Source organism: Mya arenaria, chromosome 17 (genome assembly GCF_026914265.1).
Source record: "Mya arenaria isolate MELC-2E11 chromosome 17, ASM2691426v1".
NCBI classification, from domain to species: Eukaryota; Metazoa; Mollusca; class Bivalvia; order Myida; family Myidae; genus Mya; species Mya arenaria.
This window is the reverse complement of record NC_069138.1, coordinates 43,997,044-44,018,060: the sequence shown is the minus strand read 5'-3', so window position 1 is coordinate 44,018,060 and position 21,017 is coordinate 43,997,044. Positions and strand designations below refer to the sequence as shown.

The following is a 21,017-nucleotide window of genomic DNA, read 5'->3' as shown; positions in this document are numbered from 1 at the left end:
TACTCTTTAACACTTTTATGTAAAGGCAGATGAAACAACGCTGAGCCCGTATTTAAAGTGTGCAAATTAATACTTAAGGACACATTTGCCCTTCAGTATTTAAAAACAATCTCAAAATCCCTTAAAAGGATATCCGCTGCAGTTTTATGTTATCAAATATAAAATATGTCTAGAAACTATTTATATCATATAATGTGATACATTGTCTTTGTCTTCATTGAGCATGAGCATGAATTTATTTCATAATTTTAACAAGAAGTGTTCAAGATTTACATTCAACATTATTTCATTTCTTGTAAATATAAAAAGAATCTCAAAACAGACTATGTGCCTTGAAGATCACTAACTAATAATGGTATGTTTAAGTGTGTGGTACATTAAAACTAAAATCCAAAATAAAAGGATGTGGTCAAAGATGCCATCTCTACATTTAAGATTGGGCATGCTACTTCAGATCGTTTTTCGTTTATGTCTGAGTTGACATAATTTATAGTTGTTACACTTTACATTCAGTCCAAAACCTGCACTCAGAGAGCCCAGAATAATAAATATCTCAGGTATTGAATATTACTTGCTGTTTTTCCGCCTGATGCAAAAATAATTCCCTCAAACATTTATGGTGCAACACTTCAATGAAAGTGAATATTCTTAGGGGAAACAGTACATACCCTTTTATTGTTTAAATCATTTGGTTTTTAGCTGAATTAAGGAAATGTATAATTGTCATTTACAAGAAACGCTAGACATGGCATTTTTATCCTAATTGTTGTCTGATAGCATTGAATGTATTGGAAATAAATTAGTAGGGTGTACCCTTTGGCATACCGTAGCGAACAAATTAGGGATAATACAAACTTCTCTATAAAAAGGACAATGCTGCACTGATTTGCCGTCTACCGTATACCGAGGTAATCGTTTTCACGTGCAATGTTCTCCAGGAATTCAGGAGCGTGCTTCCCTTGAGTGTTGTATTATTTTAATGGCTACAAAAAAATGAACACTTGTCGTCTATCAGTAACATCATAATGGTCTGTTTATTCGCTCGGGAAGAAAAAGACAAATGTTCCACTGTATGGAATGAAAAAGTAAATTCTATGGCAAACTGTAGTGTTCGTAATTAAGACCTCACACGTTATAATATTCATCGGACACAAAGCACTTTCTGAAGGGCAGTAATATCAACGTGTTTGTACTGATTTATTACAGTAGGTCCATTTTTGTTGGCGAAATATAGCGGACAGGAGGGCTGGCGGGCCTGCGGGCAAGCTAACGGACGGACGGACAGCTAGACACACAGGCAGGCAGACGGACAGACAGACACCAAGATAGACACCCAGACAGACAATAATTTCTTCCAAATATCAGTATGAGGGCAAATACCATGTGAATGCGGATGCCTTTAAAGTAAAGCATTGGAACGTTTTTTTACGTTAACAATCTCAGATTTCAAAACCGAAAGACAGACAGACAGATAGATAAGAATTTCTACCATATATCAGTATGAGTGGAATTACCGTGTGAATGAGGATGCCTCTCAACTAAAGTGTTGGAACGTTTTCAAATGTTAACAATCTCATATTTTGAAAACGCTTTTATTGATATGAATAACGAATATGAGTTTGGTTTTGAATTATTTCAGAAGAATATATGCTCGCAAAACAATTTCTATATACCAGTTGCATTTCTTCAGCTGTGTTCATTTATAATTAGTTTGTAACGTTATAGATATAAATGAAATACCACATTGTATATGCATTTCTTTATTTTGACTATAATTTTTGCATAGAACCATAACCGATCATTTGATATGTAAAGGAATTAATTATGATTTGAACCATTCGGAATACTAGATTCAGAATCATAGCTGGTGAATTTTAGTGTTTTATTTAGCATGTGAAAACAATTTGCCAAGTTATTTAATTTGCATTAATCACAGTAATTAATTAACATTGCGATTCGATAATAAAAGCGTTTATATGTTATTCAGTACATTGCGATACGAGCCAAGAAGGAAAGTTTTTATGTTTTACGGAAAATGATTTATAATGAAATATGACTTAATTGATGTCTGACAGGCAACTGGCGGCAGAAAGCGATAGGAGGCTGTACTGGATGACATCATTTCAGGAATAAAGGCGCATGCCTCCTGTCGTCTGCTTCGGGAAATATTTCACGCGCGCATTCCGAGAAATATCTGATAATACGATTCTCTTTCATTAAAATATCATACCAACAATTGCGTAGCGTTCAATTCGTTATGGTGGATGCATTATTGTGTAAATTTATGAAATATTGATCATCTTGGGATAGACACCTTATGCTGGTGTGCCTTTGATTGAGGACGTATATATAATTATCTTCCATAAAACCAGGACGTATTTGATGTTTAAAATCTGTCAGATGAGTTTATGAAATACACAGTCTTCTTTGAAACACTCATATCTTAAACAACAATATTATTATATTATTCAGCTACGAAGAAATAATTAGTAGGTTTTGGAAAGCGTAAAGCAAGCGAATAAAATGTCAGGAGCGGAAGCGTTCATGGGTAGCTGGCGGGAAGAGGAGAAGGAAGGATATGAGGAGATGGTCACGGCCCTAGGTAGGTTCAGCGTTGAATGCAATTTAAAACATTGTTAAAAAATGTTTGAAAAAGTGCATTGGCAAATTCATCCCAAACATTTGTGACGAGTATTTGGAGGTGTAGTTGTTCATACACCTAATGAATGTATGAAATATAGGTGAATTAATTTGTGAGCATTTTAGGAATTTTATTTGCTTTCCAGTTTGAAATAATTCGTTATCATCCTAATATATGCACTTCGTTAAAACCGGCAGCACACTTTCTGTATACCAGTAAATTAACTATTAATTTTTATATATTACACCATTTTTTTACAACTGAAATAAAATCGCTCAATTTCATTCACTATTGTCCAATATTGCGTTTCCATAATTCAATAAATTTACCATACAAGTATCACAGCTGGAAAAATATGTATCTTTTTTATTATATTTTCCTTAATAAAAACATTAAATTGATATTTCAAAGTTAAGCGATTTTCTATAATATACTCCTGATTTTTGCATAGCTACCATAAGAAAAAAATATTTGAGAATTATTACTCTTTATTACATCGATTTTTTTTATCATTTATTATTTATATGATTGGCAATAATAGTTAGATGACATGAAGTAACATTTTAATGATTAAGAATGGGCGCAGTGGGTGAAGCGAACGAGCTTTTCTAAATCATTTAACAGTTGCTTCATGTCATTTAACTGTCTTAGAATACTACCTCATTGGCTGAAACATTGTCAACGCAAACTCTGAATCAGGGGGTCTGTATTGAATGAGTGGCAGTCGGCGGACCTTTAAACACCCGCGAAAGTTAAAATTCTTAGTGATTAAGCCTAGTACTAAATTATTGCCAGTTTTATTGGCTGAAAATGTAGGTTGTATTCTTATTTGATTACATACCTTTAACCATAACACTCATTTGCTTTTAGAATGGACGAATACCGCCGGAACAAATGATTACCTGTGCTTGTCAATCAATTTCTTAAGTAGCGTTAGTTTTTGTTTCCCTTCGTAAGAAAGTGTTGTTGTCGTTTTTTCCAGTGCAGTAGACTGATATTTTTAAACTAGTGAACGCGCGTTTCACTGACCGTTCTTAGGAAGCTCTTTTGATGCATGTGTAGTATGTCTGTTTGTGGTGTTTTAAATGGGTATATGGTGTTTATTTTATGTTTCTTGGTCTTTGTCCTTTTGTCTTTGCCTTGTGCCTCTAAAGGGAATTAGTTTGGATTGTTAGACGACCAGCCTTGACCACGCAGTATGTAATATTGAGTCCGGGATCCAATATCACAACAATACTGAAGTCAAATCTCAATCTCAATCTCAACTCATTTAATTACGTAAAAACATAGTATGAATAAAAATCTTGATAGTTTTTTTACATTTTGAAAAGGTTTTTTTTTAAATATATTGTTTCAAAGGTTTCAACAATATTTTATCACATCATACTATATGTGAGCGGTAGTACATTATACTATATATAGGCACTAGCATAGACGGTATTACTCTATTTGGCCGGTATCACATCATACTACATATAGGCAGTAGCTGGACGGTATCACATCATAACATATGTGGTCGGTATCACATCATGATATACATATAGGCAGTAGCTGGCCGGTATCACATCATACAACATATAGGCAGTAGCTGGACGGTATCACGTCATAATATATGTTGGCGGTATCACATCATACTACATATAGGCAGTAGCTGGACGGTATAACATCATACTACATATAGGCAGTAGCTAGACGGTATCACATCATAATATATGTCGGCGTTATCACATCATACTCCATATACGCAGTAGCTGAAAGGTAACAAATCATACTACATATAGGCAGTTTTAGAGGCGTTATCAAATCATAATACATATAGGCAGTCTCATAGGCGGTATCACATGATACTGCATGGGCGGTATCACACCATACTACATATAGGCAGTATCATGGACGGTATCACATTATACTAAATGTGGGCGGTATCAATCATACTGCATATATGCAGTAGCTGGACGGTATTACATTATACTATATGTGTGCGGTATCACATAATACTAGATATAGGCAGTAGCATGAAGTTAACACATCAAACTACATATAGGCAGTATCATGTGTGGTAACACATCATACTACATATAGAGAGTATTATTGCCGGTAACACATCATGCTACATATAGAGAGTATCATTGCCGGTAACACATCATGCTACATATAGAGAGTATCATTGCCGGTAACACATCATACTACATATAAGCAGTGTCATGGGCGTTATACATCATACTACATATAGGCAGTATCATAGGCGGTATTACATCATAATACATATAGGCAGTCTCATAGGCGATATCATATTATACTATATATAGGAAGTAACATAGGCAGTATCACATCATACTACATATAGGTATTATCATTGCCGTTACCACATCATACTACATATAGGTAGTATCATAGGCGGTATCACATCATACTACATATACCCAATATCATAGGTGGTATATCATCATACTACATATAGGGAGTATTCTGGGTGATGTCACATGATACTAGATACATGCAGTATTCTGAGCCGTATCACTACATACTTTTGGTATTCAGCCTTATATAGGTTATCGGTATCAAATAAACTACATATATTAGTTATTTTACCCTATATGTGCAAATTCACATCATACTACATATGGACGATAACACAGAATATTATATATGTGCGAAATCACATCATACATTATATGGGAGGTACCATATCATACTACATTTTTTCAGTATCATATGATACTACTACTTTGCATTACCACATCATTCTATGTATGCATGACTACTACTTTGCATTACCACATCATTCTATGTATGCATGTTATCCCAACCTACTACATTAATACTGTAACACATTTATACTGTAATACATCATACCAAATATGTGCAGTATCATATGATACTGATTACTGGCGATTTGACATCAAACTACATAAACTTTGGTTTATTTATATCACAGCATGTTAATTGTTTTGGTTGTTTCTCATAAAACTACATGATTGCGTATTACATGATACTACAAACTGGCGGTATCCGACCATCTAACCTACTACATATGATCACATAATACTACATACAGGTGCTTACACATTACACTACATATGAACAGTATCACAACATGCTTTATAGATGCGATATCACATCATTCTACATACCGTACTACATAGCTAAAAGGTCATTTTTTGAAAGTTCGGAGTTGCTTCCGTTTAAACTCAGTTCATCGGGAATATTTACTTGGCAATATGCTACAGAAAATGCAACAGTCGTTTAAATATTTTCAATTTCAAGCCATGCCCGTTGATATCTTTACGATTAACAAACATGGACTTACTACGATTTTATGCTCCATTCATATTATATGAGTAACAAACGTGGACAAAGTTCGATTTTATGCTCCATTTATACTTTACCAGAACATTTTATTGCCCTACTGTGTACTTGGAACCAAACATAATACTGCACTTACATCACTTTATGACTTTCTTGATTTATTAGAATGCATTGGAGGCAAATTTTATGAAACGTAAACATATTTCTGCTCGTCTGGTTCCATTAACTAAAATATTGAATTTCAATACAGAAAACAAATTCAGTAGATAAAGAATTCGAGGTAGGTAATTGTATTTTGTTCTGAACTGAAATTGAGCTTAATGAGTCATTTCTTATCCACCAAATTCAATGAAGTTATATGTGAATTTAATGTTGCAATTGATCCACTTTGTCGATATTTTGTTATTCAATACTTCATAAATGTTCGGATATTACATAGCAATATAATTAAGTTGCTGTGTGTCGAAGGCCTCGCTTTCTTTATGGTAAATTCAGTAATTAACTCAATGCATATCATAAACAAAACACAATTGCCTGTAATTTAATCAATCATCACAAATGTCGGAAAATAGCAGGTGAAATAGATTTATAATTTACGACAATTCTAGCTATAAAACATAATAAGTTTGTCCTTGAAATATAAATGTCTATGAAACCTTTTTATGCAGGTTTACCCGAGGAAAATAAAGAGTTCTTTAAGAACGCGCGAACGAAAATAACGTGCCGACGTGACGGCGACGTCTGGGAGATTGACGTCGGTATGCATGGCGTCCCACATACGCGGACATTCCGATTCAAACCCGGGGAGCAATATGAGTTAGCCTCGCTCGATGGCTCGCCTATGAAGGTTAGGTTATACTAAGAGGGGACTCTAGATTGAGGTTACCTAGCAAGCATGCAATCCTATGAATATTAGGTTATACATTTGTATTAATTCAATTATCATGGTCACGTTTGCGTCGGCCTCCTTAAATGGCTCGACTATGACAGTTATAGTTTAACTTGTCCATTATAATATATGCTTATGTATAAGTCGGCCTCATAATGGCTCAACAAAAGGGCTTGATTTTATAGTGTTAATTTAAACGGGCACAATATAGGTTGATTTGAAATGCATTATTTTTAATCATGTATAGATTGAGGCAACTGTTTTACTCCATGTTTAGCTCATACGACTTAAATTATTAAATTATCAACACAGAAAGAGACATATAATTTTCGTACAGACGTATTAACCATTATAAATTGGGATCCGTGGCGTAGCTACATATAGGCCTTGTAGGCCTGGGCCTACAACTTATTTGGAAAATGACAAAATTAAATAACCCCAGAAGCAATAAAAACTATCAGCTACTCAAACACTTAGAACAACTCAAAAGTCTGTTTTATTATGACCAATGCAAGTTTGGTGCTTATTTAAACTACGTACAAGGTGCAATGCTTGATTTTATTTTAATCATTGCATATATAATTAAGTTTGTGTAATTTGCATATAAAATGGATGTTATTGTTCTTTTTGTTTTTCTCCTGAAATGCATCCAAATTTTGCTATTTTCCTTCCTATTTAGAAAGAAACTTTGGGGTGGAGAGGAGGGTTTATCCCAAAACCAACATAGATCCATCGGGCCTGCAAGTTTTAAAGGCCTAGCTACGACCCTGGGGATATTATTTTATAGTTTATTGCCACAAGTTCACCGGTTTAAATGCGCCAAAATATCGCAAGATTTTTATACCTTTACACAATTTATTTTCAATCATTATGTCCAATGACTATGTGATTTAAGTCGAAATTGAATTTTTTTTGTCGTTAAGTTTGTAGTTTACTTTTGGTTTTGTTGTCAAACAAAATTTTGCAAGATATTTTTGATTGAAACTTAAAATGAACAATCTCATAATTCTTTGACAAAACAACTTGCGTAAGAATCAGTTTAAAGCAAATACTTGAAAACAAATTTGCAAAACTGGGGATTAAGTTATTTTTGCAAAGCACTTCACGAAGGGTTTCCTTGTATCATGATATGTGTTTTATTAATTTAAAGTACCACAACGACAGTTTTATGTGTTTCCAGCATATTTCAGATGGCAAAATAAACTTAATTATAAACGAAGTGCAATTCTTTTCAAGGGTCAATATGCTCGTGCAGTAAGAAAGTTATGAACATTTTCATAAAAGATAAAACAACGCAGAGCTTTTCTTTTCAAAGGGTTTTTATGATAACTTTTATAACTTTGCAAATCCGTGTTTCGCTGATTGATAATGAAATGTTTTCCTACCCTTAACACATGGAAGCGAACAATCTTACTTTACATTGATGAAATGAAGTAAAGCAGGTGCGTTTCGTACATTTCAGAGTGTTGTAACAGTGGACGGTGACAAACTGCAAGAGAAACACATAGACGATAACCTACATGGAATGGATATGAACATTACCAGATATATAGATGGAGAAAAAATGATCGTGGTAGGTGGTAAAACTTTGTATACGGAGGAACTCAGTAGTCATTTTTCAATTATAGATGATTCACAGGGGAATATGCAGGTACTGACTTCCGATAGAAGGATCCATCTATAGTGACATATACTACATCATGATACACGGAGAAACAATGGTACTTGTAGGCACTGGGTATTGATATGGGGATAAAGAATGAGTGTGGTAGGAGCTGATGATTAATAAACGGAGACAGATTTGAGGTTGTAATAGGCATTTGCAATTGAAACACGGATAGAAAATGATTGTGGCAGGTACTAATTATTGATAGAATGACACCAATAAATGTAGGTAGTAAATAGTGATAGACGGATAAAGAACGAAATCGGTAGGCAGGAAAGGTTGATAAACGGACAATATGGAAGTGAAATATATTAAATAAGGATAGACAGAGACAAGAAGATACTCGTAAGGACTATATTAGATAGTCGGAGACAAAATCATAGCAGAAGGTGCTAAATGCTGATAAACATATCGACAGCAGGATAGTGATAGACACTAAATTAATACTAGAAGGAGACAATATAATAGAAGTAGGTACTAAATATTGATAGAAGGAGATACAACGATAAAAGAAGGTACTAAAATAGATAGTTTGAGACAAAATGATAGCAGAAGGTACTAATTACTGATATATATAGACAACAGGATAGATAGTAAATATTGATTGGAGGAGATAAAATGATAGTCATAGGTACTAAATATCGATATGTTTTGTAAGTACTTATAATAGATGGTTGGAGATATATATGTACAGACAACAGGCTAGTGGTAGGTACTAAATATCAATATAAGGAGAACAATATAGAAGAAGGTACAAAATATCGATAGATATAGACAACAGGAAAGAAGAAAGTACTAAATATTGAAAAAAAAAGACAACATGATAAAAGAAAGTACTTAATATCGATATATATAGATAACAGGATATGAGAAAGTACTATGTATCGATATATATGGACAACAGGGTAGAAGAAAGTACTAAATATCGATATATATATATATAGATAACAGGATATAAGAAAGTTCTTAATATCGAAAGATATAGACAACAGGATAGAATAAAGTACTTAATATCAATAGATATAGACAACATGATGGAAGAAAGTACTAAACATCGATGGAAGGAGACACAATGATAATAGCAGGTTCTATTTATCTATAAAAGGAGTTTAAATTATAGTGAAAGGTACATGTACCAAAATTAGATAGATAGAGACAAAATGATTGTAGCAGATACTACATAATAATGTATGTAGTCAACAGGATAGTCATAAGTACTAAATATCGATAGAAGGAGATAAATGTACGTATTAACTACTATAACATAATGGTACACACTTTATATTGTCTGATAAATTGATCGTGGTAGTCACTTACTATTGTTAGACAGAGAGATATTGATAGTCGTAGTATTTACTAGACATTGTTAGACAGAGGTAGATAACACATATTGCTAGATAGAGATACAGAAATAGATGTAGGCGTTAAATATCGATAGAAGGAGACACATTTATTATATACTAAATATTGATTGACAGACACAATATAAAAGTGAGTGATCGGAATGAAGCATGTTTGAAGGGATAAGCGGTGCTAGATAGGTGCTGGGTAGATTAAGGAGAACAGTTATGATAGTCGTTGATGCATGTATTGGGATTACATATATGTTAGTGAGCGCATTATTTGTGATAGCGACAGGAACTATTTTTATACAGACAGGAATACAGTGCTTAAGCCATTCTGATTGACATTTTAGCAGAGGAACTAAATAAATAAATCATGGTTCTTTTAACATATGATTTTGGATTGGTGTAGGCTTTGATGCAACGTATTTACTCATATTGAAAAAACAACAACAGAATATGCAGTTATGGTTATCTTGAAAGGGATCCACATGCTGAAATTGAAAAAAAAACACGAAAAAAACTCAAGTTTTAAAGTATGAAACAAAGACATGTGTTGTAGATTATTATATTTACAATACATTTCGAAGAGTAAGATAAAAACATTTGTGGTATTCTTTTTGTTTTCTTTTTCAGGAAACACAAGTGGGTGAATTACGTATGCGATCGATCTACGCGCGTATATAGAACATTTGCTTACTGGAACTTTACTAGATGTCTTGTGTCTACGAGTGTATATCATTCATATGGTAATCAATGTATATAAAATGGTCTTAACATACGCTTGGCAACCTGATATGTGATAAGAAATTTAAACTATTACAGGTATGCCAATATAGGGTATGTGCTCTGATAAAAATGATAAATAAGTCTAGAAGTTGGTCGAAATAGATCATGATGTAGCATTTTGCGTTATAAAAGCTTTTCCAGAATACTTTTTCCGGAATAAAACCAAAACAAACTTAAACGGCATATGCTTTCTGCTTGAGATGTACAGTAGCTTAATTAAATATGAACAAAATGTATTGGTATTTGTTATTATCCAATTGCCAACTTTGGTGTTTATCAGGCTAACGGCGATCTCAATCGATTTTTCTCTCCGTGCATGATGTGACTGGTCAATCGACTGGTCTCTCAGCAGTACTGTACGCCTACAGTGACCAGTTAGCGTTGCTTCTGAGTTATTAAGGTATCCCTGAACCATTTGGCTGTACTATGGCTTGTCCCGTCGTGTGCCATCACGACTTAAGATAAGTGGCATGTGTTAAGAATGACCGAAATTTCCAGTCACATCTAAATATTGGCAGAGTTTTGTTTTAAATGAACGAGCGAGATACTAGAAGTTGTAGGTGTGATACTCGAGTCCTTTTCAAATGCACTCTTAGTTCATTGACGTGCAACGGTAAAGCACGATACGTTTGAGATAAATGTCCAGAGTTTTAAACTAAAAGTAAATACAACAATTGTCCCAGTACTACCTCTTATGTATTCCGCTTTTGTTTAAAAAATGATATTTTCTTCGCTTCCATAATTTTGATGGTCGCCAATAGTTTTCAAAAAACATCAGCACTGCATGTGTACGTTTTAAATATATATCAAAATGAGGCGTTATGATATTCATGAACTTCATTGTTTAAGATATTAAGCATCCTGATAGAAAAATGTGATTACATGTCTGTGTGCGTCTGTGTGCGTTAAAGTAAGACAGGAACTACAACATTTAAAATGCATTTGTATATTTTGACTATAGATTGTTATATGTAAGCTGATTGATGAAAGTACAGTTTATAAAATAATGCTATAAAGATGTCGGATGTTTTTAATGTCGTGTCTAGCATGTAAACCTGCATGTAAACCATTTATTAAATTATTGAATTCTCATGAACAGCAACACTTAATGAATATTGCGCTCCTATGGTTAAATGTGTTGCATGTTGCTAGGTACATTCCAAAATTAGCCAAATTTAGTTTTAAGAAAGACGTTACATAATGTAATACGACCTACCACTATCAACATATCGCCGTAGGAGGCTGAACTTAATGACATCACTTTAAGAATCTAGAGGCGTGCCTCCTGTCGTCTACTGCGGAAAACATGACACGCGCGAACTCCGAGAAATATTTTACAATTAATACGATTCTCATTCATGGAAATGACATGGTTAAGTACGAACACTTCTTACCGCTGCATTCACTATGTTGAAATATTTTTTGTGAAGGCTTAAAAACTATCATCAATCAATTATCTTTGGTTCTGCAACTCAAACTTTACTGTTGTGCCTTTAATTGAGGAAGTACGAATTCGTCTGGGGATATACACTTCAAAGAAACTTTCAAAACAGAATTCCACCTTACATATATCAAATACGCATTTAATGCTTGAAAACAGACGGACAGACACTAATAAGTGATACTGTTTCATATCAATGGAACTACAACATAGACAATAACTTTGGTTTCGAGTTATGTTATTTCTGGCTTATTTACCAGTTTAAATACAAAGTTGATGTACAACCAGTAATATCTACGCAAGTAAAAATTCCTTTTTCCAAAAGATATCGAAATGAATTTCCTTTACCATATTGTGCGTAACATCTAGCCAAAAAAACCTAAATGAAATGCGATACATCTAGCCCCCAAAACAGGTATGTTAGGTAAGATTATTTTTAGGTTTCTAATTGTATTTTATTTTTTACCGACGGACTATGAAAACGGAAAATACGGCGCCTATTTCGTAAGTAAGGCCGGGTAGCCCGAGCCAGAATTATTGTTTTCGGCCTTGGTGTAACCTTTTGGCTACTGAGCTTGTTTCCGTAGCTTTTCACCTAAGTATTGAAGTCACTGTAAATATCCAATACTGTGCCTTCCCCCTTCGCACCATACCAATCATTTTAAAAAAGTGAGTCATGTATTCTACATTTAAATTCTTCTATGCACAAAATTTGACGACCAAAATTTAGTTTTCTCGGTTATGCGTCTGAAAAATCTTATTTAATTAATATTTACCCTATGATACCGAAATTGCAGAAAAATATGCAATGAAAGAATATATAATGTATTGGTTTTAGTGTGGTGTAAACTCACGCCGGTAAAGTCAGGAATAAAAGCAAAATAGAAAACAGACACTTTAACCACTTGAACACAAGGACTTGGATTTACGTTTTACATATTTTCTTTATTTAGGATTGTTGGGATAAGAGTGAGGTTTGTGCATGTAAACTGGTTTAAACTCCCAGTAAACCACATTTTACTGACCGTTCCAAGGCGGTACATAACAATCCTTGATAAACATTCCTTGTTTTTTTTATATAGTATATATAAATGTTTAAACTTTTGGCTGCTGAGCTTGTTTCTGTAGTTTTTCACGTAAGTACTGAAATTGGATATTTCAACATTTTAAGAAAACATAGATGGCATCACATGTTAATGTCAATCCACAAATATCACTACAACGAATTACTGAATCCTGTTAGTATTGGTATTTAAAATTGTGGTATTCAAAAACGATATTTGAGCAAATATCATTATTCAAAATCCAGCTCTCGGTGTATTAGATTTAACACTCCTAATGAGTTACTCTTTTTCTTCCAAAAGAGTACATTTTACAAAACATGAGCGTGTTCCTTAAAGAACAGCAAAACATTCCAGAACAAATAAAAACTATATAAATTGTCTGTGTATTTTGTAAACAACATCGTTTCGCCAGATGTTGCCATTTGTTTTGTTTAAGCCATTCTCTACATTAGCAAATAAGCAAACAAAATACATAAGCAAGCGTAAACACATTCGCATAAGAACCACATAAGGTCAAATTGTTTTGCGTAACCCTTCAAGCCATTCTCTACATAATAAAGCAAAATACTTAAGCAAGTGTAAACGCACTCACATTTGAACCACATAAGGTCAAATAATCCTACTTTGGACGACAGTTGAATTACAAGAAACCTTTGCTTTGTAATTAAGTACAATTTGGTTCCAATTTAGCTCCATATGCAATATTAAATACTATAAACAAAGGAGAGTCCTTACCAAACTGTTTTATTAGACTATGTATAAAAATCAGTGTTGCAGAATATATTCAATGACTTTATAGCAGTAGCAAAATCAAAATAACGTATTTAGAATGAAATTGTATAGTAAACCTATCATATCACGTTTATACGAATTCAACCATTCTACTTGAACGCTTTTAGAACGAAAAAAGTACTCTTGGAAAATTCGATAAGTTGTGTCTGTCAAGCATTTCTTCAATATCTTTGTTATATTCTCAAATAAGTTAAGCCACACAGCCGTGATAGAAGTCACTTGGATCTTCCGTTATTAGATTAACAGAATTCTGCAAACGTAGCGACAATGCAAATACCCATTTATATGATACGAGGTGAGACATTTATATACTTATTGATAACACTATTTTATATGTATGCTGTTTGTGTCTGTTGTCTGTTTTTCAGTGCGATTCGTTGAGTGTTTGTGCCTTCGAACAAACTCATAGTTAAATTTTGACTGCTGATCGCTTATTGTTTATTTGGTTATTGTATGACTATGAAACAATCTATGTAACAATCTTTTGGAGTTATATGCAGACATTGTATCGTTTTCAAGCCGCGTTAAATCAATGTTATCATTAACAATAATGGACTACCTAGGATTCTATGCTGTACTCATTGTGCTGCAAGCGCATTTCATTGGTTGACTGTGCACACGGAAACAAATAGACTACTGCACTTATTTCACATTATGAGCTTCTTAATTTGTTTGATTACTTTTGGTACAATTTAACGAGAAAATAGTTTATTTAAAGTATTTAACATATTGCCGTCATATGGTTTCATTCTTGCGAAACATAAAAAGGTATGTAGATCAAAATTTCTTGGTGGATGCATTTGTTTTATTCTAACTTAACATCAGCTGAATGAATCATGTTCTATGGTTTTATTCATGGCTATTTCCTAAAATGTAGTTACATGTCATATTTCTTACACTAGCTTATGATTCAAAGGTGACAACTCGCTTAACATTTTCTAACAAACAATAAATGATAAGCATGGACACAATAATAAGCCAAAGATATCTTATTATCTTGAAACAAACAACAGTTACTTTACGCATATAAAAAATAAATCAAACACATTCATACCGATACAACATTCATATCCATGAAGACACAAGTGTATTTCATTTTACAGTCAGCAAGACAATGGAGAAATTTTCCTTGGGTTAAACGATGTTTCAGTTTCTCAAGGAAGTATCATCGATATATTAACAATATATATGTAGAGCTATATACATCGACAAGGCAGCGATATTTCCACAATAATAAACAGGACAACAAATTACGGTCAATATTTCTTACATTGTCTACTAAAGATTTTGCGGGATGCTGCATGGATAAATGAGTATAAAAGTTTTACATAGGTAATCATTTGGAAGAAAAGATTAGCTAATATATGTCACTTTCAAGTTTAAAAATGTTTTCTTTAATTGTTCCCAGTTTTAGAACAATGATACTTCTTATATTAAAACTCTATGATCACACCGTTTTAAACCTTTTATTTTTCTAAGGCAGACTGTTTGTGATGCTCAAAGTTTCAAACAATGACTGCATCGTATCTTTGAAGGGTTTTCCCTTTAGGTATTCTGAATTGAATACCTCCGTCTGCAGATAGAGTTGTGATCCCTAAACATTGAAGTACTTGGGGTTTTCCTATTAGTTTATTATTATTTGTTTTATTATTAAGTTTCCTCAAGTTAATGCAAACTTTGATAAGATTCACCATTTACGTTTATTATTCAGGATTGTTGGGATAAGAGTGAGTTTCGTGTACGTAAATTTATTAAGCCCCCAATAAATTTACATTTTACTGACCGTTCCAAGGCGGCATCTAATAATCCTTGATAAACATACTTAGTTTTTTATATAGTATGTATGCATTGTGTTGTTTGCGGAGTTTTGTGCCGTTGTTTCATGTTTCTTGTTTGTATTTTTTTTTTGTGCTCTATATCTTTGGCGTATACCCTGTGCCATTAAACGAGGTTTATGTTTTAGAGTTTGGCTACTGAGCTTTTTTCTGTAGATTTTCACATAAGTACTGTAAAGAAACTTATTGTGTTGTTATTTCTTTTAGAAGAGTATCCATTGTTTACAGCCTTAAACTTTTTAACAGTGGAGAAGTGACAATATTGTTCTACAATTTGCGAACACAAAAGAATGAATAATGTTTAGTCGAAATCGTGATTAATTTGTACTTTCGTTTATTTTTAAGTTTTGTTCTTGTTGTCAAAAATATATCGGGTGATTTTTTCTCCCAAAACAAAAAAGTTGTGATCCAATCTGTTTTAAAAATATGATTGGATACACATTTGCAAAGCAGAGAAGAAATCTAATTTCAAAGCACTTCACAGAAAGCTTTTTCTGATTGCAGAATGTTCTATTTTCATAAAGTACCACTTAGGCGGTTTAATATATTTCCAACATAATTTAGATAGTAAATACATTAATTGATCGAAGTGCAATTCATTTTAAGAGTCATAATTTGATGATGATATTATAACTCCTTATCATTATGTTGCAATAACAAAATTGTGAACAATTTGATGGCAATAAAACAACGCGAAACGCATGTCTTTTGAAAAGGATTTTTATGATAATTTCATAACAGTTTTGCACTTTGCAAAACTGTTTTTCGGTAATTGTGTTTTGTACATTTTTCAGTATTGGGAAAGTTGAAGGCGACACACGTCTGGAGAAACACAAAGACAGTAAGGTAAATTGAATGGATATGAACATTACCAGACATAAATGGAGGCAAAATGAAAGTTGTAGGTTTGAAGTGTTTATATATGGAAAAACTAAGTATGCATTTCTCAATTATAGATGATAAGATAATACCTGGAGACAAAATGATAATGCTAGGAACAAAATATTGATGCACTGAGACAAAATCATAGTTGAAGGTACAAAAGAGAAACGCTCTGAAATGAAACGAGTCATTGATACGAGTAGAGACCATGTAGTTATGGAGGACAATAAACAGAGTGGTTTATATCAAATTTGTAATGAGAGGGTGAGCATGACTGATGTACATCCGTAGAATTGTGAGTATGCCAGGTCTAATTTACATAAAGTCGAGAACAAAATGGCTGGAGCCCTTCTCGTTTATATTTTGATATGTACATTGTATATGAAAAGCTACAGAATCAAGCTCAGTAGTCGAAATTAAAAACCCGTTTAATGGCACAGGGTAAACGCAAAGACATAACACACAATAACAAACAACAACCAACCAGAAACATAAAATAACAGCGCAAAACTCCACAAACAACAAATTACATATATACTATTTAAAAAATTAGTGGTGTTTATCAAGGATCGTAAGAACCGCCTTGAAACGGTCAGTAAAATGTTAATTTTCGTAGGGTTGAAACCAGTTTGTGTGCACAACCTAACTCTAATCCCAACAATCCGGAATAATGTAAAAACGTAAATGGTTAATCTTATTAAAGTATGAATTAACTTGAGGTAATAATAAAACAAATAATAATGAACTCATAGGTAAACCCCAAGTACTTCTATGATAAGGGATCCCGACTCTATCTGCAGACAAAGGAATACAGTTCAGAGTACCTAATGCAAAAACCTTTCAAATGTTAATGTTTCAAACTATTAAAATCCAAAACAGTCTGCCTTAGCAATTGAAAGGTTTAAAACTGTGTGATCACAGACCTTCATTCAGAAAACATAATCAAAACTATTATTAGTTCATGTACAAGAAGTGTGAATACCAGTACTGCTGTTTAAGTACATGATATTGCAGAAAATCGTATTGAATATACAGTATGTACTGCTATATTCGATACGCAAACCATGATTAGCTATCTTTATCTTCGCAGTATATAAACCCGTTTGTTAATGGTTTCAAATTGTGGAAAACACATTTATATTCAGATTATGATGTGCATAAAATTAGAAAAAAACATGTTTATAATTGTGCTGTATGTAATATAGGTGTGATTTTCTTTTTGTTTCCTGGAAACACATGTTGGCATGTACATACGCGGTCGATCTATCAGCGAATTTTTACTGTGAGATTTCTAGATATTTCCTAAATGCTGAAATCTTACAAACATGTGTTATCTTTGATACGGAATAAGATACACTTGCATATCAACTGGTCAAGTAATACGCTTGGCCTCAATGTAATCGAAACGTAATGTAAAGTATAAAATGTATGCCCCTAAAGAATTATTTTACAGACTAAAATGGAAACTAGTAGTTGGCAATAATCTGATTAAGTATTGCCACTTATTACAATTGTTTTTTTAAGAAGTCCATTAAAATAATTGCTAAAAACCTAAGTTTTCTTGTTTTGTCGTTTTGCTAAATTTCTAATCATCAGTTTCGAACGCTAAAACATACAATAATGCAATACATGTACATAAAGGGAACTTTATACACTTCCTCAATTATTTTAAGTCGAGCAAATGCTTTATAATTATGAGGGTTTTATATATATATAAGAGTTCTTGCCATGCTGGAATTAAAGGATAGGGGCTAGATTTATTTTCAAAAGAGCATTAGCCGTTTTAATTCATAAAGTGTAACCAGAGTTACAAACATATGACTTTTTGTAATCATGAAAATTACACAGACATCCAGGATCGTACACGACAAAACTGACTTGGTAACCGCCATTTCGAATGCGATATTCATACACGATAACAGATCATTGATATAGTCTTATTTCAAAAGCAGATGTACATGAGTCGTATAAAATTACAGTTGAGGACATTTTTTTTTAGAAATGATTACAGTCAGAAATATAAAGAACAGATCAAATGTAAATGTAAGCGTTTATATATTTTCTTATCATATACGAGGTTATTCAACTAGATTGATTCTGACGTAAAGGTAAGATTGAAAGCCTATTATAGTATAATTCGACATTTTGCCTCATTTTGTGATTTTTGACTACGTGTGTTTGACATTATGTCCAATAATGGCGAGTGGACAAACATACGTAGTGTAAAGAGTGCATTCAAATGTAAATCGCCGCCATCTTGGTTGTTTCATTATTTGTTTAAAACATATACTCCAATATATACATGATATTTTAGCGAAATGTTTGTGTGGTAATTGTTATTGACTTCAGAATCGAAATAACTTTCAAGAAAAACAACCGTGGATGAAAGTTGGCACGGTGTAGTTTTCTGTGATGTTTACAATTTAAAGTAACGGGGCGCCAGAAGTTCCGAAAATAAAACAATAAACATGACATGAGATTTCAACATATAATTCCAATAACGTGAAAAATAACATTTACAATGATAAATTAATTTCATGTATTCAACGACCGGATACTAGTGTCACCTGTATACAAAACGTTAATAATTGGTTGTTGCTCGCTATTTGATTCTGAGTCCTCACATCATTATAGACAGCTTGGGAGATTATCGCATAACGGCGAGTATGCTTCATTGTTTTTTCCAAATGCAGCTGTGCCAAACTTTCGAAACATATCAATGATTTATGATTTTATTAAAATATCTAGTTCGAGAAATTCATTATGTAGTCGATGTTTTGTTTTTCTCTCAGATTTCCTGCAGATTTCATCTCGATTCAGTTAAGATACAGTATGATTAATATGTTTGCATACAAAATGCATATGTTCGTCCATTATTCGTTTATGAATTTATGAATAGAGCATGAGATTGTGTTACCTTATCAATATATGAAATTCTTAGCATACTCTGTATGATGTTAGTTTTAGTCAAATGCAACTTAACGAACAACGTGTGTTAACAATCATTACATATGTCTGGAAACCATTTTTATCAATGTGATATATTGTCCACGTCTTTATTGTTTACATCGTTTCTATTTGATTAAGATTTCCTTATCTAATAATGGTAATTGTTTGGTACCTAACTAAATAACAGGATGTGGTCTAGGATGCTCGCTCTATATCAAAGTTTCAGAGCTCTTCTTTAGATTGATATTTTGTAAATAGTTTCATAAATATTTCAGAGATTAAATAGTTTTATTTCTTAGAATTAGAACTTTCCGTCTCCCGGCAACATAAATTCCTTGAAAAAAACAACGGTTCAAACCTTCAAAGAAAGCGAATTTTCGTAGGACACACGCGACATACATTTTTTATTGTCTAAATCAATTGGATTTGAACTGTATTTATAAGAAATTTTTGTTGTCATATACGCGAAACGCTAGATATGGCTTTTTAATCCCCCGCCACGGAGTGAAGAGGGGATTATAGGAATGCACTTCGTCCGCCTATCATTCTGTCCGTGTGTCCGTCCGTACCATTTCGTGTCCGAATTATAACTTACTTATGCACTGATGGAAAACCATATTACTTGGTACAAATATTGTCCTCATTTAGACGATGTGCATTGACCTTGACCCTGGTCCATACATCAAAGGTCAAGGTCGCACGATACAATTTAAGGTCTAAGTACACATGCTCGTGTCCGCGCTATAACTTACTTATGTATTGATGGAATACCATATACATAGTTACAACTGTTGTCTTTATTGAGAAGATGTGCAGTGCCCATTACTCGTGTCCCTACCTCTATGTTCAAGGTCACACGAGACATTTAAAGGTCAAGTACACATACTCTTGTGTCGAGGTTTCAAAGTCACTAAACCGCGGGATCTGCTTTTTCACATAATAAACCGGAACTCGTTGTAATACTCTTGTTCACATTTATTCCATACAGTCAATCTTTCCGTTATATATTGTAGATTAACTTCATTTATAAAAAAACACAAATGTTACAAAATATAACTTACTAAACATTGGTACGTATTCCGATTTATTTAACAAAGCCCAAACATTCATTCATGTCTCGTCTCTTACTTACCTCGTTAACCAGTCCAAGAGGCCAACATCCACGTGGTAGTGACTCATCACACACAAGAACAAGATCATTTACCTCGATATTTCGTTGAACATCCTGCCATTTTTGCCTCTCAAGAAGATTTGGTACATACTCTTTTACCCAACGTCACCAGAATACGTCTGCAAGATACTGAGCTTGACGCGTCCAACGCTTACAATAATTATCATTTTTGCTAAAGACACCAAGTGGTATACACCTATTTGGGCGCAAAAGCAACAGTTGGCTCGGCGATAGTGCTTCTGGATC

The 21,017-nt window shown here is 33.3% G+C and overlaps 1 protein-coding gene across 3 annotated transcripts in view; it reads left to right on the top strand.

Moving 5' to 3' along the window:
- The window catches only part of LOC128223969 (fatty acid-binding protein 10-A, liver basic-like), a 57,819-nt gene that overhangs the window by 15,796 nt on the left and 21,006 nt on the right, over positions 1–21,017 (top strand). The window contains exons 2-5 of one of the 3 annotated variants that reach the window (XM_052933517.1): positions 2,473–2,602; positions 6,619–6,797; positions 8,302–8,412; positions 10,485–10,873. In XM_052933517.1, the coding sequence (XP_052789477.1) occupies positions 2,524–2,602; positions 6,619–6,797; positions 8,302–8,412; positions 10,485–10,535 (420 nt within the window). In that variant the 5' untranslated portion in view covers positions 2,473–2,523 and the 3' untranslated portion in view covers positions 10,536–10,873. Of the gene's footprint in view, positions 1–2,103; positions 2,603–6,618; positions 6,798–8,301; positions 8,413–10,484; positions 10,874–21,017 lie in introns of those variants that run through there. The other 2 variants (XM_052933516.1, XM_052933518.1) reach the window with 2 other exon arrangements.